Source organism: Notamacropus eugenii, chromosome 6 (genome assembly GCF_028372415.1).
Source record: "Notamacropus eugenii isolate mMacEug1 chromosome 6, mMacEug1.pri_v2, whole genome shotgun sequence".
Taxonomy (NCBI): Eukaryota; Metazoa; Chordata; class Mammalia; order Diprotodontia; family Macropodidae; genus Notamacropus; species Notamacropus eugenii.
This window is the reverse complement of record NC_092877.1, coordinates 337886834-337908389: the sequence shown is the minus strand read 5'-3', so window position 1 is coordinate 337908389 and position 21556 is coordinate 337886834. Positions and strand designations below refer to the sequence as shown.

General features: G+C 40.9%; 1 protein-coding gene across 4 annotated transcripts in view; it reads right to left on the bottom strand.

Annotated features, from left to right (window-relative positions):
* HPS3 (HPS3 biogenesis of lysosomal organelles complex 2 subunit 1) overlaps positions 1-21556 on the bottom strand; it is a 41942-nt gene extending 20386 nt beyond the window's left edge. Inside the window, exons 1-8 of one of the 4 annotated variants that reach the window (XM_072618262.1) lie at positions 21285-21556; positions 15060-15560; positions 13632-13818; positions 13458-13543; positions 11001-11193; positions 7375-7456; positions 5199-5344; positions 1357-1465 (exon numbers count right to left, since the gene is read on the bottom strand). In XM_072618262.1, the coding sequence (XP_072474363.1) occupies positions 1357-1465; positions 5199-5344; positions 7375-7456; positions 11001-11193; positions 13458-13543; positions 13632-13818; positions 15060-15560; positions 21285-21507 (1527 nt within the window). In that variant the 5' untranslated portion in view covers positions 21508-21556. Of the gene's footprint in view, positions 1-1356; positions 1466-5198; positions 5345-7374; positions 7457-11000; positions 11194-13457; positions 13544-13631; positions 13832-15059; positions 15561-20231; positions 20324-21284 lie in introns of those variants that run through there. The other 3 variants (XM_072618261.1, XM_072618265.1, XM_072618264.1) reach the window with 3 other exon arrangements.

Here is a 21556-nt window from a genome sequence, read left to right as displayed (position 1 = left end):
TGCTTTGTAATTATAATAACCAAACTGAGCCCTGATGAAATGAAACTACACCTCCCTTCTTTTCTTTATTTGGGCGGGGTGGCAGAGGCAGGGGACTAAGCAGTGAACACTACATATACATCAGACTTAGCTGATGTAGCTGATGGTTTTGCTGAACTGCTTTTAAAATCTTTTAAATTCTTTGTTATAATGGATTGTGATCCATTATAACAGAGACTAAAATGCAGAGAAATAAAGCAGAGAGCTTAAGAGGGATGTAAAATGTAATCCCTGTTAGAAGGGATTGTAACAAAGCATCTTTCTCCCAGGGCTGTTATGGGGATAAAACAAAATATCTGTAAAGTACTTTGTAAATCTTACAGCATTATATAATGCTAGCTACTGTTATTACTAGTAGTATTGGTAGTATGTTCCAAGTACAATATAATACATATAATATAATCATTTTTTCCCTTTAATTCTCCTAGAAATTTTCATTTTCCTATTTCTACCCATAGCAGAGACCAAAGAATCATAGACACTATGCGCTTGGTACACAATAATCAATAAATGTGTTTTCATTCATTTACCTGGAAGAGATACTAGAACTGTAAGAAATGTTAAGAGTTCACTAAGTCTTGCGTTTCTTGACCCAGGGGTTCCATGAGTTTGTTTTTAAAAATATTTTATTAACTACATTTCATTATAATTAGTTTCTTTTAAAATCTTCTGTATTTGATTTTATGTCTTTAAAAACATTCTGAAAAGGGGTCTATTGACTTCAACAGACTGCCAAAGGGGCCACAAAAAAGGTTAAGAAGCCCAGCTCTAGTCTGAACCTCCAACCCTCTCATTTTGCTGATGAAGACCCTGCAAGGAATTTAAGTCAGTGCACTGCCCATGAGAAGAGCAAGAGTAAGTGAATGCATCAAGATCTGACCTCAAAGTCCTGTGATTCGAGCTCAACACTCTCCACACACCATACTGCCTCCCGAGGACCAACTCCCCAGGACAATCCTTCAATTCTTGGAAGAAAATAAGGCTATTGGTCCTTTCTTCTGAAGGAAAACACTAAGGTCACAGCCAGCTGTATAGGGACCAAGGCTAGAATGGCCACTTTTCCTCTTAGAAGTATAAAGGTGAAAAGGGGGACTGGCCAATGAACGGAATAGTGCTTACTAAGGCTCCAGAAAGAAACAGAAGGTAGAGGGAAGAGAGCTACCCTGTCTTTAAGAAATCTCTACAGGGAAGGCAAGGCCCATGTGGCAGAGACAGGTCTCTCATAAACCCTAGAGGCTGGCTATCAATGGCATTTTAACATGCAAAGGGACACTGACTGCTAATACCATCGACAAGAACCAGTAGTCCCAAAGGTACCATTTCTTTGTAGAGCTGCATAGTAGAAATCGTATTCACAATATATAAATTCCACCCGGCTTCCATGGCAGAAGGCGTCTTGAGTTTAACACTGCCATCTTTTCTGGAGCTGAAAGTAAACAACCAAATTGACATGGATATCAAATATTTTACTCTTACAAGGTTAATGTCAGTGGCTTAAAAATAAATTCCTTCCAACAAGACTAACAATCATTTACAGATCATAAGAATTTTTTTGTAAATAAGTGAATTTTCTATTTTAAGTTGGGCTACCCTGTCGTAGATTTGAATGTTAGATTTGCCTAGTCAAGAAAACCTGGAAAGACCATTACTAACTGTGTGACCATGGGCAAGTCACTTGGCCTCATCTATAACATGGGAATAACTGCTGGGCTTTAAAACAATGCAAAACAGCAGATGCCAATCATTTTTTTTTTTTTAATAAAAAATTGCAACTGCATCCTTTCACAGAGCTGTGGTAAGGAACAAAGGAGATAACATATGTAAAGTGCTTACTTCAATCACTGACTTGCCATGATAATCCAATCAAATGAGCCTCTCAGGTATTCATTCACAGCACTCTGAACTCCTGTCCCCTGCCTCTGTTCTAGCTGTCCACTAGGACTGGAATACATCCCTTCTCACTTCTGCCTCCTGGCAATCCTCTCTCCCTTCAAGACAGCTCAAGCATGTCCCTTAGCACAAAGATTTTCCTGATCCCAACCACTGCTAGCTTGTATTTTAACTCCATCTCTTATATTTTTAACTCCTGTAATACTTATTTTGTATTTTTCTCTTTATATTTATTTGGCATATACTCATAAGCCTACATTTTGCCTCATCTGATGGAATCAATCTATAGCTCAATAAACATTTGTTAAATGCCTACTATTGTACTGTGCTAAGTAATGACAGAAAGTAAACTCCTTGAAAACAGGGATTTATTTCAGTGCCTGGCACACAGCAGGCATTTAATAAATGCTTAGTGACTGATTCTAGATTTTTATAACTCCAATGTTCACTGCTAAACCAATTATTTTGGACTTCTCTAAACTGTTTAAAAAAATAATCTCTGGCTCTTCACATTACATTTTGAAACTGAAGACATGCATAGGAGTCAGTTCCTCTCTCGCTACTAAGGCTCTGAGACAGGAAAAAGCTTCCTAAGCCGGAGGAGTTAGTTGGCCAGTTGCAGAAACAGCAAATATTTGGATGTATTTTTTTTCAAGGCCTAAGTATCTGAAAACTTTATGAAAATAGAATGTAAGTATTATCTTCTCTTCAGCCTAAAAGTGACATTCCTAAATTTAAGAATTAGCCAATGAATGCTTTCATGTAAACTCTCATTTTGGTCCTCCAGAGACATTTTTAAAAATTCTTCTATGTTATTTCAGAGACAAAGTACATTAATCTTACAAACTGCTCAAGATATTTACAGATTAAAAACTGCATACAGGATATAGTATAAATGAGCTGCAAGATCATCTAAGGCTAACACATCTGGACAGCTTTTCACCCAGAGTAAGATAAACCCTCACTGATAAGAAGCAACTTCTGATTTTCCTTGTTGGTACAGAAAAGAATTGGTATGAAGGATGCTGAAGTGAAAAGTCCTCCAAAATCCTGCACTTTATTTTTCATGAACTATGTAGTTTCCTTTCCCCCTATCAGTCTATCTTTCTAAACAGGTCTCTCGGGAGTAATAATTCAGTAGTTTGCATTCCTTGGGCAAGGTAGGGGAATATTTGGGGGTAGCGAGTCTAGAATATCCAGAGCACCAGACCATCAAAGCTTAACTGGTGATCAACATGGTAGGCAAGCGTGTCGGGTATCTCAAAGTGGATGTTCTGTAGATATCTTAAACTTAACATGTCTAAATTAAACTCATTATCTCCCCCCAAACCCTCCTTATTATGATCAAGAGCGCCACCATCCCCTACAAAGGATGGCCTTCTGATTGGTCTCCTTGCCTCCAATCTCTCCCCTCTCTGGTCCATCAACTGTTCAGCTCTCAAGCTGATCATCCTAAAGTACAGGTCTGACCATGTTGTTCCCCGATTCAGCCAACTCTAGTGACTCCCTCTTGCCTCTAGGATCAAACCTAAAATCTTCTGTTTGGCTTTCAACACCCTTCACCACCTGGTCCATTTTCACCTTTCTGATCTCTCTTCTATGTATTCTAAGAAACGTGGTGCTGTGCCCTTGCTGATCATCACACAAGACTTTCCATCTCTAGGCTCTGTACCTTTTCAGTAACAGTCCCCCAACCACTCCCCAATTTGGGGTTCTCTTGGCAAAGATACTGAAGTGCTTTGCCATTTCCTTCTCCAGCTCATTTTACAGGTGAGAAAACAGGCAAACAGACTTAAATGACTTGTCTTGTCACAGAGTTAGTGACTGAAGCTGGATTTGAAGTCACCCAGTACCCCAGTCACTGCATCACCTAGCTGCCCCACAGAGAAAGTGCTTAATAAATGCTTGTTGATTTGACTTGACTTGAATACACAGTTTACCTAGGTCATTAAGCTTTGAAGGAGACCTGCATAAATGGGTTCAGGAATGGGAATACAGTGTCACAACTCCTTTTTAAATACACAGAAAAAAATCCTCAGATTAAAAGAAAAACAGCTCAATCAATAAGCACTGATTAGGCACCTACTATGTACCAGGTACTGTGTGCTAGACACTGAGCGTACAAGCAAGACCATAAAACAGTCCCTACTTGCAGGGAACTAAAAGACCAAATTAGAAAATGATGATCACTAAACTTTCACTTTTGATATGATAAAAGTTTTTTTCTTCTTCCTTATTTGTTTTGCAAAAGATATCAATGTCCCCTAAGTTTTCAACTGTAAAAGCACAGATTTGTACAGATGCATTCCTGTGTAGGATTCACTTCCCTCTTAGAGTTCTGAGAGAAAGCCTCAGTAGAATGGGGACCCTTCCTTCTGCTTTTTCTCCCCTCTAAATAAAAGGAACTGTCCAAAAGATATTCAGTTAATTCTAAGTGCTGTAAAAATGCATCTCATCATTTAAACTTGAAAAAAAAGAAAAAGACTCTAAAGAATACAAGCAGCATTCTTTCAAAGAAACTGAAGAGGAAAATTTCAACCACAAAACTGCCAATTTTCATTCAGTAAAAAAGTCCACTACAGTTTCTTTGAAAGTATTATGGGATGACTCCAGAGGACCCAGGGTGAAGCATGCCCCCCTGGCTCAAGGTAAAGGCTGAGACATACAATTTGGGGAAATGGCTAATATGGGAATTTGTTTTGCTTAATTATGCATATTCATTACATGAGGGGATAGGGAAGTTAGAGGAAGAAAAAAACAGATTTCTGTTCACTGAAAAAAATTAACAAAAACAAAAAAACTCTAGGAGCTGTTTCTTCTATTTATTTGAGTTTAACCAGGAATTATGAAGGAAAAATGAAGAAACAAAGAAATTTAGGAGCGACAAAGGGGGCTGGTTAATAGCAAAAAAAAAAGGCTTAAGTGAAAGAATTACTGTTGTGTCCCACAGGTACCCAATCTACCAAGATGCCAGAGAACACAACAGGTTGGATGGACCTCACAGTATCAGAGCCTTAAAGCTGCAAGGAATTTCAAGAGGCCATAGTGCAAACTCCTCATTTTGCAGATGACCAAACTGAGGTCCAGAATTCAAATGACCTGTCCAAGGTCAAAGAACCGGGGAGTGTTACGGCTGGGATTCAAACTCAATCCTTCCAAGAACTGCCTGGGATGAGTAGACATGGATGCACCGTAAAACGAAAAGCTGGAAAGAGTACCTGTGTCAGTGAGGCCACAGGCCCATTGGGCTGTTTGGAAAATATACTTACAGCAGACTTTTTCTTCTTTCTGGGATATCTCCAGCACCTGCTTTGGTCAAAAGGATAATATGATTTTTAAAGTGACATATTGCTTTCAGTCCTATGAAGAGCTGCATTCTTAAGGCACAGATATCCAAACTAACAGGTGGACAAGCCTATAAAAGAAAAATAAGAATCATTAGAAATTGGAAACAGGGACCATATACTTGAGTCTTCACAGGCCGGTCTGAGTTGTGTTTCGAATAAACATTTTGCCCTATTTTATAATATAATCCCAATAGATTAAACCTGATATAAATGATTTCTGATCTCCCCAGTTTGCTAAACTATTAGGGGAAGGAAAAGGGGGGATGTCTAGCCCACAAGAAGCCCACCATGGCCAGAAGCAGTCCACATTCTGGAAGTAACCTTTGTTGATTTTTGAGAGGCGCCAACAGCTGACATTTCAGGAAAACTGCCTCTAGGGGCTTCCAAGGTCGTATTTTGACCAATTTTCTATCTAGAATGTCAATACTATAAAATTCAATTTAAGATTGGGCACCCATGACACCATAAAAGGATTCCTCTGTGAATGGGGGTAACGGAGGGGAAAAGAAAGAATTCATGAGCATCTTAAAAAAAAACAAAAACAAACAAACCCACTGCTACATAACTCAAAAGTTCATGACCAACAGTCACATGAACATCCCGCATCATTTTAAAGACTTAGCATTTCTATCATGGGATCTGAATGATTTTCTGCAGTTTGGACGCCCAGAATACAAGGGCAAAAAACATAGTGCTTTCTGTCACCGAACACCATAGATAACTTTTGTGGTCAAAAACCTTTTAAAGTCTGCACTAGCCTTGTCTCAGTAGACTCAGAGTATCCATTTAGCATAGCCATTAGGCTCTCTGGGTAGAACAGTGGAAATGCTGAGAGATTTCTGAGGCTTCTCAGATGATAAGAGAATTAATCTTTCAGGTATTTTCACATCATGGTGGGTGAATTAAATCACTACTAATGTGATTTTCTTACTTTTCTGCTCTTGGAAATATTGATTTAGCTTTTACATTAGGCTAATTAACCAATTCCTGTGATAGACATTAAAAAAAAAACCAAAGTAAAAAACACCAGACATTACAGGGTAAATAAAAAGGCCAACACGGATTCACCAAATAAATGTGGAAAATAAAAATATCAACCTACACAAATCATAAATACCTAAAACTATATATCTTGAATGTTCTAGTTTACAAAATTAAACATCTGCCACATTGGTCACAATATCAAATGTTTCACAATTTACTAGAAAAACAATGTAAAGTAGAAGCTACGGTGATATTAGCCCACAGGAAGATGTTACTTAGCATTGATAAAGAGGTGGCCATGGAGCCAGGAGGACCAAGCTTCAGATCCTGCCTTAGACTCTTACTACATGACCTCTCAAGGTTCTAGGCAACACTATGAGTCTATCAGCTGCACAAAAGGGCTGACCAACATTGACTGCTCGGAAGCTTGAAGTGAGTGGCCTATAGCAATAAAATCTCAGATCCAGTTTCTGTCCATGTCCTAAGTCTTCAGGTACCAAGTACTCTGGCAGGGACACACTGTACAATACACAGATACTGTCTGTAACAAATAATGTCCTATGGGGCTGGGCCTGGCAAAATGACGTTAACACTTGCATGGCAACTGCATTCACATATGTTCAAACTGATTTTTACTTTTAAAATTTTACATCCCTCCTTCCTCTGTGGATTTGGAATATTGCATTCAGATGCTACAAGGGAGGGTAGTTCTAATGGCCCATTTTGTTTAATTGTTTTTCCTTCTTAAGCAGAAGGGTTTGAGGGAGAGACAAATTAATGATAAGTGGGGAAATGACTATGAGGGCATCAATAAAAACATTAATTTATTTTAAATCATGAAGGTAGAGAAGTGGACATAGGTCTGGGCAAGGAGTCAAGATGTCATGAATTCAAATCTTACCCCAGACACTTACTACTTTGTGTGGCCATGGGCAAGTCACTCAAAATCTTTTAGCCTTAGTTTCCTCATCTGTAAAATCGGGATGATAATAAAAGTTCCAGACTGATAGAGCTGTTCAAATGACGTAATGTAATCTGCCAACCTTAGAGCACTATATAAATGCTAGCTATTATTAAAATAGACATTTTCTATTGATGCTGAAATTTTACTAACCTTGAGCGTGGTATCCATGTAGGGGTCTGCATCCCTTGCAGCTGCTGCACTGCATCGGACTGTGAAACACTGCAAGTTGTTACTAAGAAAGAGGACAGAAAGGGTTCTTTGAAAAATAATTATTATTATATTTTAACATTCTTTTTTCAAAATTTTGAGTTGCAATCTCTCCCTCTAGACCCTCTCGCACCCACTGAGAAGGCAAGCAACACGTTATCGATTATACATATGAAGTCACATAAAACATATTTCCTATTTAGCCATGTAGCAAAAAAAGCAAGAAAAATAAATTAAGTGAGAAAAGTCTGCTTCAATCCACATTCAGAGTTTGTCACTTCTCTCTCTGTAGGAAGAAAGCATTTTTCATCTTGGGTCCTTTGGAATTGTCACGGATCACTGTCTTGATCAGAGGAGCTAAGTCTTTCACAGTTGATCACTGTGATAATGTAGCTGTTACTGTGTACAGTGTTCTCCTGGTTCTGCTCACTTCACTCTGCATCAGTTCATGTAAGCTTTCCCAGGTATTTTTATTCTGAAATCATCCCCAAGAGGGAGGGTTCTGAATAAAAAGTGAGGCTGATGGACAACACAGTACATAAGCACACCAACCCCTCTAAGAAGGGAGTTCTTTAAAGTAAAAGAAAGAGGAGGAAAAACAAAAACAGGGGTTTTTTTCCCTTGAGAAAAATAAGACTACCTTAAAAAAATATAGTTGTGAACACCTAAATCAGTGTCTTTGTCCCCATGAAAAGCAGAATAACAAGTGACACAAATATATGAGATGACAAAAGCGTTCAGCCTTCCAGTTTTGACAGTGGCATCATCACTGTCACAACAACAACTAATATTTCTGTGGCACTCTAAGGGCTGGAAGGAGCTTTCCATCTATTATCTCATTGATTTGACAACCTTGAGATTTGACACTCCCATTTTGCAGATGAAGAAGCAAGAGTGAGACCGACTTTCCCAGGGCCACAAAGATAGGAGTCAATGGGAAGGAAACATATTGATCTGGGGAGGCAAAATAAGCAACATGAATCCAGTCCCCGACATGAAAATCCTTGAATATCAGAGCCAAAAGAGAGCATCCCAACTCCCTTATTTTACACATGCGAAGACTGTAAAAAGGTTAAGTGGCTTGTTGGAAGCAGCCCAGCTTCAACCAGAGCTGGGTCTCCTCCCTTCTGACCCATTATTTTGTGGCGTGACCCATGATGTCTCTTCCTAGCAGAAAAGTGGCTATATGGGACCATTGCAAAACATGATGGAAGGTGTTCAACAAAGATTTTTTAAAATACACATTGATCAATGAATACCACTGCTCTGCTCTTAAAAGTAACAAACAATTCTGAAAGTCCTTTATTGTTTGCATTATTTATATAAAAACTGTTGTTAAGTACCTTGCTTACTGAATTAATGCTGTGCTTTGTTAAAATGTACCTCCTATGGTTTGGAGGTGAAATTTAAAGAGTCAGTAAGTCAGGGAGGTCTCACTTTGACAAAACTTGAAACTAACCACATAAAATAAGCAGGTGTCAGTCAAAAACACAAGGGTGTGCTTTTTCATCACCGTATCTTCAGTGCCAACACTGTGTCTTAACCACAGTAGGTGCTTAATAAATGCTTGTTGCTGTGCTTCTACCTTCTACTCAGGCCCATAACAATGCCACAATCAGTGTTCAGGACTTCCTTTCATTCCACTGAAACAAGGTCCATTGCCCTCCCCTAAACATTCTTGTGTCTTTGGCTTTGCTCCTATCTCTTTCTCTCTATTGAAATAGCCCTTCTCATCAAAAGTCTGTCTCTCATGTACCTCCATAGAGTCTCCCTCCCTCCTAACAATTCTCCTTCATCTGGACTCCAGAAAATTCGCTACCACTCCTGTATCACTTAACCCCACACAAACAAATATTATAGCTATATGTACACTGTTTATCACCTAGTAAGATTACAAGGCACACTTCTAAGAGCAAAGGTCTTGGGCATCTTTTTATTCCTAGCTCAGTACCAACAACACAACAGATCATCATCATCTTCTTCCTCAATAAACATAGGCTAAATGAATAACTGAATGGATTAGTTATTTTGGAACCCAGAAGGCCATTATTAATAGTTATGACTTAGCAGTTCTTTCGGAAATATTCTAATGGTTTACAAATGGTTTTACAAAAAAAGGAGGGATCAAAACTCCTAAAAACAAAACCCAGTATTTCCAACCCCTGAGACTAAAAGAAATTCCTGAACCTCCTTTAAATGTAAAGATCCTAGGGGAAAGTTTTGTTTTTAAGGAAGAATCAGTGCGATATGTATGGTAAGAAGTACATTAGAGTAGGAGTTTTTAGAAGACTCAAGTTCCAGTTAGAGTTGGACCTTGTTCTGACGCTAAGTGAAAACCTTGGGGAAGTGACTTTGTCTTATGGTCTTCTTATCTCTAATACAAGATAGCTGGGTCATAACTCTTACGTTCACATCAGTTCATACCAGATAAAAATATCTGAATCATGTTCAATTGGCTTTGAATAATGAAAGTAAAAGCATAATAGAATAATAGAAGTGCTAGTGATTAAAACCAGGAAAAATTACAATTAAAAAACCCTGAGGAAAAAAACATTTAAACTGATACCATATGGTGTTGACTCAGGTTTTTGAAGCTCAAATCAGCTACCTGACATTGTATCATGCTGAGCCCATTAATGAAGGGGCAAATGGGAAAAAAATAAAAACACAAACTTATCTACATAATGCCTAAATTTCTAATTGTAGTTATAATAATAGATTAGAACATAATATCTAAATATCTAAACTTAAAGAACCTGACCTCCAAAAGAAGAGGAAAAAAAAGGTTCAATGTAGAAAAGAGCAGAATAGTAGGTCCCAAGAACGTACAATGAGAAGTCCCCTTTTTAACACCAAAAATTTTTGCAGGGCTATCTGTCAATTGAGAAAATAGAAACTGACAAAAAGCTTGCTTTTTAATGAAACCACACCGTATTACACACAGTAGCATCTACAGACATCTGGAACCAAACAAAAACCCACTAATATGTATATCTGCAAGACATTTTATTCAGTTGATATAAGCTATTGTGATGCCTATTTTGCTGGTGGTAAATAAAGCTCAAGATAAAAATGGTCCATAAGCATATGGATTCAAAAATGCCTTGCAAAAATTTCATAGTTCCCAGTGGACCTCAGCCCCTAGACTGGGAAAGCACTGGCCTGTAAAAAGACAGCAATGAGTCATTAAATGCTGCCTTGAAAAGATAAATATGAAACGTTCATTTAAGACAATACATAATCTACTATGCCTTAAGGGAGACAGCATAGAGAACAGAGATTTGGCCTCACAGACCAGTCTTGGATTCAACTCAATGCTAGTTCAATACTGGCTTTGTAATCATGGACAAGTCATTTAGACTTTAATGTTCAAAGTAACTTTCTAAGACTATGTAGGGTGGTTGACAGTCTGCATTGGTAAAGGCACTTTCCTCACTGGAGAGTTCCCCACATCCAAGAAATCAGGGGTCTGGAATATATCCCTTCCTGATGTAAATACAGTTTACAAGGTCATAAGAGGCATCATTCACAAAACAAAGAAGGAGGGACAAGAGGCAGACAACCTATACCTTGTGATGACGTGCAGGAATTGTGGGGTAAGAACTGCCTGCTGACATTTCTCTGGGTACTGGTAGACTGACACTAATTCCACTGATTTAACAGCCATATAGAGATATCCAATGTGAGGTAATGAGAAAAAACAGAAGAGACTTAGCAACTCTTTTTCCTGAGGGGAGCTCTTCCCATCAGTAGTAACAGCACCTGCATTAGAAAGAGAAGAAAGCAGTATTACTCTGAATATTGTTTCCTTGCTGAAACATTCAGAGACATTCTAGAAATAAATCCAGTTATAAAATGCTCCTTAGCTACTTCACCCTCTTCCCTTTTCACCTATCCCTGACTCTCTTACTAGTTAAATCCCACCTCCAAACCATAAGAGGTACTTTTTAACAAAGCACAGCACTTAATTCAATAAACAAAGTACACACCAGGAGTGAGACACTGGAAATATATAAACTGAATTCATATAAATAATGCAAACAATAAAAAACCATACACAATCTTATCATGAGAGGCAGAAAATGTAAGAAGGATGCCCTTTTCAAAGAGCTACTTGATGACCTCCTTTAGAGGTCCTAAGAAACAGCAGGACATATAATTTATCTGGAGAAACAAAAGGTGAAAAATTTTAAGGGAAAGAATGGGGGGAGAAAAGTAGAAAAAAAGAGCCTAGAAGGATCAAATCTCAAACTCTACTACAAAGTAGTAACCATTAAAATGATCTGTTACTTGTTTTAAAAAGAGAGAAAGAGAGAGCAGTCAGTGGACCAAATCTATATTCCCTATACAACATACAGAGGAATAAACATAATAGTCTTGTGTTCTATAAGCTCAAAGACCAAAGCTACCAGGGTTGAATCATTATTTGACAAAAACTGCTGAGAAAAACTGGAAAGCAGTCTGGCAGAAATAAGGTATAGACCAACATCTTATACCATATACTAAGCAAGACAAACCCAAGATGAAAGCATGACTTAGACATGAAATGGGACACCATCAACTCATAAGACCAAAGAAGAAACTGCCTGTCAGATCTATGGATAGGGAAAAGTTTATGATCAAACAAGGGACAGAAAGAATCATAGAAAATAAAATACTTTGATTGCGTATAAGGTAGATGTTTTGAGCACATGGTAGGGCTGGCTCTAGGGCTTTGCATGTATCAGACCAGGGAGGTACCCAGAAGACACACAGTGAGAATACTAGGGGAATAGTGGCCCGTTTTCTACCTCACCACCTTCACAATGCCATTCACGTTTGGTTTGGCTGTGATTTCTGGCAGTTGCCACATATGGTGCCCCTGAGGATTCATGAAATATTCAAGTAGTTTGGCTACACTTTCTGTAAGGTACATGCTTTTTTTTTTTTTTTTAAGCTCACACAAGATCATCTCAAAATAAAAGGAACCCATGACATTTTAGGTTCTTGGAATGCCCTCTTCCCTACTCCCTATCCCTAAATCCTAGCCAATTTTCTGCCTATCTAAATGTTACCAATCAAATGAGATAATATACATCAAGTACTCTGCAAACCTGACAGTACTACATAGATATTAGCTAAGTAGTATGGTGTAGTGAATAGAGAGCTGGCCCTGGAGCCAGCCTCTGATGCGTACTGGCTATTTCACCTCAGCTCCTAATGCTCAAGGTAGCTGGACTCTAAGTTTCTGAGCTGAAAGGAGTTTCCTCACCTGAGAAGGTTCCCTACCTATGGCAATGAAACCACAGGTGCAGTCCCTCTCATTACAAGTGGAAGAGGGGCCCTTATTAAATCACAGCTCCCCTTCACTGGAAGCCCTGAAAGTGGATGAACAGTTGTTAAGCATAATGTTGTGGGGAACCCCTTTTAGGGTACAGGTTGGACTATCCTGAGGTCCCTTCCAGCTCTGAAATTGTGATTCTGTAATCGGATCTACCTCCATGCCACTTCCCAAGCAACCTTCTCAGGTGAACTTCCTAAACACTTTTCTAATGATATTTAACCCACTCTCCTTAATGTTGCAATTTGGGCAAATATCTCCCTGCTCCGTTGATAAGACTAATCTCTGTGAAGGGAACTTGTCCTCCACGTAGGAGCTCTTGTACACTGAATGATGGATACAGAATATAGATCAGCAGTCCAAGGGCCAAATCCAGCCTGCAGGCTGTTCTTGTATAGCCCAAGATCTAGGAATGGTTTATAATGGGTTGAATCTGGCCCCACAGCCAGTGTCTGCTGATTCCTGATTTAGACTATTAACTGGAAGACGAGAGCTAAGAAAACAAAAAGGAAGATAATGCCAACAGGTCTTAGAATGAAAGCTGCAACTTGTGAACAGGAACTGTTTAACACTTTGGTCTTGTGTCCACAGTACTTAGTAAGTAAATGTTACTTGGCACATAGCAGAACTGAAAATCTGAACTCAAGACTTCTGGCTCTGAGTCCAGTGCTTTCCACCCCACAACCACCCACACTTTCACACTGACCTGTTTGGTAAATAGGCAGCAACTGGAGTGAATGTAACTTGGTGTCATCAGGGAAGGCATAGTAGGAAACATCAGGAGTAAAACGTCTACAGGAGAAAACAGACCCAACTCATTGCTGAACTCATTTCTGCTTAGAAAATACTTCAAGGTTGTAGTAAGAGTAGAACCTTGTACCTGTACAGGATGGAGTGTAACTGGGAAGGACTTGCTTTTTCATCATTTAACCCCATTGACTCCAAGGTAACCGATAAGCCACACTGTCTGCTCACCTCACCAAGGAGCTCTGTGGGCTTTTGACAAATAACAAAATCCTCTGACTCCAGCTGAGGAGCTGACAATGTACAGGCATCACTCTTTCTGCCTGTAAAAATAAGCTATGAAGAGTAAAGAGAGGCAGCAAGCCGCTTCAAAGAATAGATCCAGCTAACATTTACATAGTACTTCAAGATTTAAATAAAGCACTTTACATGAATTACAGGTGAGGAAACTGAGGCTCTGTTTAGTGACAACCAGTGAGAAAAATACAAGAAACACCTTGGTCTCTCCTGTCTCTTAACTCCCATGTTCTTTTTACCCACATCACAATAGCTTACAAGACTCCATCAGTAATTTAAAAACATGAGCTGTACTTCACAGCATTACTAAATACATCTACCTAAAAACTGTTTTAATTTCTAATAAAAAATAAAAGGTGGCACAGTAGACACAGCGTTGAACCTGTAGTTGGGAAAAACTGAGTTCAAATCCCACCTCAGATACTTCCTAGCTGTGTGACCCTGGACAAGTCACTTAACCTGCTTGCCTCAGTGTCCTCCACTGTAAAAAGGTGATAATAAGTAATGTCTACCACTTGGGGTTGTTGTCAGGATAAAATGATGTAATATTTCTACAGGGCTTTACTAAACCTTAAAGCACTACATAATGTTAGTAGTTATTATAATGACTCTACAGGGATCATCACTGTACTAGCAAAAACATGCTATTATTAATGCAAATGAATATCAAATTTCTAATCTATGGCACTTTATATTATTCAAACTGCTTCAACATACATTTGCCTTGTTTGTTCCTCCCCTATCCCCATCCACAAAAAGCTTATGATATAGGTAGCCTAGGTGGGATTACCCCTGACAAGGAAATTCTATAAGCAAAAAAATGTAGGCCAAGTTATCGCCACATAGCAGAAAGATTCCTACTAGAAGTTCCGCAAACCCCCAGCCCCCTAAATCCTAAGCACACATTCAGTGTCCTACATCAATAAGCAAAACACCAGAGATTTCTTCAGTGGGGAGCATGAAGTATGTATGTAGCCTCCCTCCACCCGGGCCGATCATAACCTGGCTACGAATTAGTAAGCAAGTCACAGGGAATTACTTAAGACATGTAAGAAGGTACATGACATGCTCAGAGTCACATAGCCAGCTTCATCTCAGGGCTTCCTGACTCTAAGACCGGCACTCTATCTGCTAGGGCCATGTTGTTCTTCTGGTTCATTTCATTCAATAGTCACATTTTAAAAATAAAACGCATCAGCCCTTCGCCTAGGTCACCTAGTACTGACTTTCCCCCAGCAGGCCAAAGCAAGCTAAAGTCCACATTTACCAGCCTCAGTGGTGACCTGTCTGGCCAGGGCGTCCTCTGTCGTTGGGGACGGGTCAACATTTCCTTCACCTTTAGGAGCAGCCTCCAAATGCAGGATTAAGACTTCCAGATCCATCATTACCGCAATATATCCAGAACAAAATGAAATTTCTATGGGGAGAATACTCTCTATGTGTATGATGAAAGCACGTTCGAAGTCCAACATGGAGAAACCCTCGTTGACAACCTGCCATTTTAAACTAAACAGCACCAGTTTATTGACACAGCCAACGAGGAGATCCCCTGTCACAGGACAACAAGCAACGCAGAGTGGTGGCTCGGACAGAGGGATCTCAATGATGGACATCTGGTCTTTGGAAGCTTCCCTGAAGCAGCCCTCTACTCGGTGACCCACCATGCGAATACACACTCGAGAGTTTTCTGTGGTCCTGTTTCTCCAGTTCACATAGGCCCGAAGGAAGGTGGCTTTGTTTTTCTCCTCAATTGTCACTAAGTAGTCTCCTGGAGGTGGGAAAAGAGGGAATAGCAATGTCATTAGAACCTAAAATTTGGAAGCACATTTACTGCATACAAGATAGGAAGGACCTGTGATCTACCCCCTACCTGTGTGATCTATGGGTCTCAAGTTTCTTCACTTGTAAATAATGAATTTAGCCTTAATGAACTCTAGATCCTTTCCAGAGCTCAAAATATTATCTTGGTAGTTGTTCTAGGCAATTGCCTGAGACAAAGGGGTGTCTGGTGATTTGCAGACTCACAATAACCCCAAACTCAGCCCTCTACTCACTAAACCGGGGCACTCTCTACTATAGAGGTTATGGGACAGCTACTAAATGTAAGATATTGTGTTTGGGGGTGGAAGAAGAGGCATGAGTCTCCTCTGCAGGGGAAAGGAAACCTTACTGAATATGATTGGAAGAGCAGTTAAAGTAAAAAAGAAAATCAAAATTAAGAAATCAAGTCATCTCAACTTAGGGATCCTCATTTTTTCTTCCCATGAGGCATTTGTATTTATGGAATGTTAAGAGTATAAAATAAACTGTTGTAAAGTATTCATGCAGGTGGTCAATTTCAATTCTATTTCCTTAGTCAATATTGTTCTGGCCCTGGATCTATAGGGGAGACAAACTGTCCTCCTCCTCTCTCTCCCCTCTCCTCGTGGTTTTCTAGTACTTGTGTGACATATTAAAGGTAAGTGCAATGTGGAAAACTTGGCAGGAATCAGGGGAATCTCTATTTCAAAATATCACATCTTCATAAGAAACATAGAGAAGAAATGAGAAAAAACTATGAGTCATAAAAAAAGTAATCAGGAAAACAAAGTATACTTTAAAACTAATGAAAATTGGTTATTTAAGGTAGTTTTGCTTATCCCACCTAAACTACAGGCTTGGCTGAAGCCTTTCAAGCTGCTACCATCCGTGAATCCCCAGAAAACGGGTAGACTCTTGGAAAGACATGTTTCTTCTCAACCCAAATGGTTTATTTAATTAATAGATATTATTTTTTCATTAACACTAGAAGGGCCAGAATTTAGGAATACTTCTAAGGACTAAGCTCTATCCATTGATACTGCATTTTTTCTGCATAAACTAAAGAAAACAGAGATAAACATTTTTATTTCAAATTAAAGTTATAATATTTTTGCATCAGTTGGTGCATCTGGGTCCCTCTACTGTTAATGTAAGAATTATAATCATTAACAATGATAACTAGCATTTCTATGGTGCTTTAAGGTTTACAGTTTTATAGACATATATAGACATATATGTATATACACACATATATACGTGTGCATATGCATATGTAGACATACATGCACATGTGTACACACACACACACCTTTCAAGCAACAGACAAGACTCCACAACAAAAGGTGGTGAACAGAATATGACTGCCTCGAGTAAGATGTTTCACTTCTTTCAGGCTGAGGTAATCAGTACCAGTTAATTCCTCCTTGCCCCTGAGGCAAACCATACCATGTCCTTATTGTTACTGAAAAAATTTAGGTCAGCAATCACCATCATCCTATGGCTATAAATAATTTTCTCCTGGGTATAAAAAGAGTTTCATTTCCTTTCCCTTCCAGCATTCCTCAGGATTTCCTTATCATAAGTTCACTGCTAGTGACATGTTTAGTGGGTCTCTGGGTCTTGGAAAATTAAGGGGGTGAATTAGATGATGCCTAAGGTCCTACTCAGCTCCAAATCTATTATGACAGATTTCAACAGTTCTTTCTAGCCATATACTACTATCAACGAGGTGAAATAGAGTGGAGAGAGTTCTGGATTGGAGTCAGGAAGACCTGAGTTCAAATCTTGCCTCAGACATCAGCTGTGTAACCCTCAACAAGTCATCTAACTGTTCTCCACCTCAGTATCCTCATCTGCAGAATGAGAATAACAGTATCTGTCTGAGGGGGTTGTTGTCAGGATCACACCAGATAACATGGAGAGAACTGTGCAATTCCTCAAAGGACCGTATGAATCTTATTATTATGCATCACCGCCCTTCATGCATTTTAAGGTCAAGGTAAATTGGCCTCTTTGCTGGCCCTTGCATACAGCAGAATATCAATTTGTACTGGTCACTGTCTCTTATGCCTGGATACACATCCTTATACTTCCAAGTTTCCCTCAAAGCTCAGTCCAACCATCACTTCTGCATAAAGCCTTTCCTGATCCCCCCAATTTTTAGTTTTATAAATTTTAATAAATATAAATGTATTTTCATAAATTTATACCAGTATGTATTAGCTCCCACAATAGACATTCCCCCGACTTTATTTTTTTTCCAATTACATGTAAAGATAGATTTCAACATTCACTTTTATATTTTGAGTCCCAAATTTTTTTCTCCCTCCTTCTCCTCCCCTCTCCCCAAGACAGTATGCAATTTGATATGAGCTATACATGTAAATCATATTAAACATATTTCCACATCAGTCACTTTGTGAAAGAAGAATCACAAAAAAATCCCCCAATAGATTTCCATTTTATCTTTGTAACCCCAAAGCTTACATCATCAGAGAATTGGCACATAATAAATCCTTGTTGATTTTGTCTTTTGACAGGGAAAGCTAGAATAAGCATTAATTAATGGCAAAGTAAGTTTATGGAAACAGTAAGTGAGGAGAAAGTAAGAGAGAGAGAGACCTGAGGGCATTTCAATGAGTATGAGTCACCTGGATGAATTACTTCTTTAGGTACTGTTGAGTCACTAAGGGTGATCTTAAAATACCTTGGAGGACCATAAAGGTGCCTAGAACTGGAAAGAGCAAATGCTGTTTTGATTTTTTAAAAATGGAAGAGGATGGCGCCTTTCACTGATGAGGTAATGAACTTGATTTCTAATCCTGGCAAAATTCTAAAATACATCATTAAAGGAATGTCCTGTGAATACTTAGAAGAGGAAACACTAATCATAAAAGTCAGCATTACTTCATCGTGATCAGGTTAGGATAAACTCAATTCCTTTCCTGACAAAGTAATTTTTAGATGGATGGATTAGTGGAATAATTGTACATGTAGAGTAAACTTAGGTTTCAGCAAATTATTTGGTAAAGTCCCTAATGCTCTACTTGTAGTTGACAAGTGTGGAATCCTAACTGAGAAAAAGCCATAAAATATAGTAACAAGTGAAAAGCCAGAAAAACTTAAACCCTGTGAAAGGTGAAAACCTGAACATACGACCTGTTTACAAACATAACTTAGAAACAAAATTATATTTTAGACATCGGGTCAAAACTTAAGCTACTTTGACCTATAAAAGCAAAATAAGAATATTGTGACCTTTATATGACTAGGATGTGACTGATACACAAACTTATGTTTGAGCTGTATAACAAAGGTTTAATTCGCAAACTCATAACTAAGCAGAAAACTAAAAATAACCACCAATCGGTAGTAATGCACTCTTCAGCTCCTCCTGACTTTACCTGGACTTTGGGGGTTCAGTGAACTGTTTGGCAGCTGCCCCAGATTGTCCCTGTTTTGTAACTATTCATGGTTGATTAAACTACAACCTACAAACAATATGGAGACACTTGGCCTCTTCCTGTGGTATCAAAATACCCCACGATTATGGGGGAGGCACAGGGTTCCCTAAGCAGGGGAATTCCAGACCTTACAGCAAGGCAGATGGAGGCTACACAGTGGTACGGTTTGTTCAACGATTGGAACCAGTGAACATTTTTGAAGGGCTTAACATTAACTTAAAGAGAGATTTCTCATGGAAAGACCCAGTGGGCCATGTGCCATTTATCACAGATTTCGATAAAGGAATTGATGCATGCTAATTGAATCTGTGGATGATACCGACATGACAGGGATCCAAAAGTATCTTGCCAGACTTTAGGAAAAAACTGGGGGGAGAGAGGGGGCGCAGAAGGGCAACCTTTAAAAATGAAAATAAGAATAAATGTAAATTCCCATCTAGGTTTAAAAAAATCAACTTTATAAGTGCAGAATGGGGGAGGTGTGACTGTATCATAATTCCTATGAAAAAGAATCTGGGGGTTTCAACAGACCACGAGTTAAAAGTTAACTCCACCATAGGAATGATTTCGATAATCATCCTTATCCCCAAATTTCCCCCCAGTTGATGCATATAAAATGCCTTTGGCAGGAAGTCTTTTCTTCTACAGTTATTAGTAAAGTAAGATATTAAAATGCAAAAAGTATAATCAATAACAGATAACACCTTCCTCGTTTTGACTGAGGGTGTCAGTGGGGGGGAAGAAATGAAAACTGGAGGATTTGGGGAATCTCTATTTCAGGGGAGGAATAAGCAAAGAAAAGATTTTCACTCAAGGACTTAGGGTCAAAGGAAGACAATGTAAGTAGCTCTAACTTCACATCTTTCACCACTCTGATGAAAGAAAAGTGAAAGTGGAAGAGGGGCCAAAGGGTTCAGAGGAAGACACACCCCGGGGGCGTCAGAAACAATGCCTTGGAGCCAAGTGTAATCAACCCTCCGGGTTCCACGCAACCTAGGCTTTTTTTTAATTTTTTCAAACACGTCTTAAGTAGAAAGGAATTGAGTTTTATGTTATCTCCCTACTCCTTTTTCGCCCACTACCCCGAGAAGGAAAATAAAACAATGGTTTCTTAGCTTCCCCTGCACACACGCCCCTACATGTGCACAGGGTGCGTGGTGCGTGTACATACATACATGTATAGCAGGACAAGCAGCCTGGTATAACGCAGGGAGAGAGGCCATCACCCAGAAGCGCCTCTGCTTCAAGGGCTGCCCTTCACCTACGCTGGCGTCACCCAGGGCAGCCCGCAGCCTCGGAGAGACCTCGCCAGCTCTCTGCATGCTGCAGGGAAGGTGCTGGCCCGCACTGGTCCTTGCCCACCTGGGAGATCGCCGATGCCAACGACGTCATCAGTCCAACACCCCTGGCGCTGATGCGCAAAATAAGAGACAAAGGACCAAAAGAGCCTAAGCTCGCGAACCTCCTGACCTCTAGCCCTCCTCGGGGACGCAGGGATACCCGCAGACCCTGCCAAAGAGCCTCCGTGACCCTGGCGGCCTCTGCTGTGGGCATCCCCTGGAGGCCCCGGAGGGCCGGGACAAGGGCGAGCGGGGATCCCTCCCCATCGTCTCGGCCCCAGCACCAGGAGGGGTCAGCAACGTGAACACCGATGCTCCACCCTGGCACCCCTGTGTCCAGACGTCCGGTCGGGGCTGTCCGAGAGGGGCACCGCGGGCTGGGCTCCGGCTATCAGGGGCTGGGCAGAGGTCACTGCGGTCCGGACCGCTCCGTGCCTCCCCGCCCCACGCAGCCGCACAGTGGCCTCTGCGGACGCACTCGTCCACTTTGACCTCTGGGGTCAAAGGGTGCAGTCCGCAGGGGGGTTTCTGGAAAAAGATTCCTCTTTTCGGTCACGTGCATAAACTGCTTCCCCGTTTACACGGCTGCAGGCAGGATCGGTCCCTTTTCGGGACCCCCGGGCGTCCGGCACCGAGGCAGAAGCAGGGAGCGGTCCCCGCGCTGCGGGCGCCCAGGGCGGGGATGCGGGGCTCAGAAGGGCGCCCACAGCCAGCACCTGCGGGAGCCCGACCGGGGGGGGGGGGGAGGGGGCACGGGTCCGGAGAGACCTGGGCTGGGGGGGGCCCCGAGGGGCCCGGCGCGAGCTCCGGGGGGCGCGTCCGAGGGGCCCCAGGAGGGCGGGGCTGGGCCGCCCGGGCTCCGAGGTCTCCGGGCCCGCCCCGACTTACCGGGCTCGCTGTAGCTCAGGTGCAGCACCCGGCCCAGCGTGGAGAAGCAGCAGCGCGGCTGGGCCGGCTCGGGAGCCCGCGCCCCCACGGAGAACGCCTCCACCTTGCAGCCCGCCGCCACGAAGAGCGCGTCCTGCCCGCCGCAGCACACGCGCTCGGGCTCCTGCCGGCACCGCACCACCTGCTGCGAGCCGAACGGGTGCAGGTTGTACAGCCGCACCATGGCTGGGGCCGCGGCCCCCCGCCGAGCCGGGAGGGGGAGGGGACGCCGG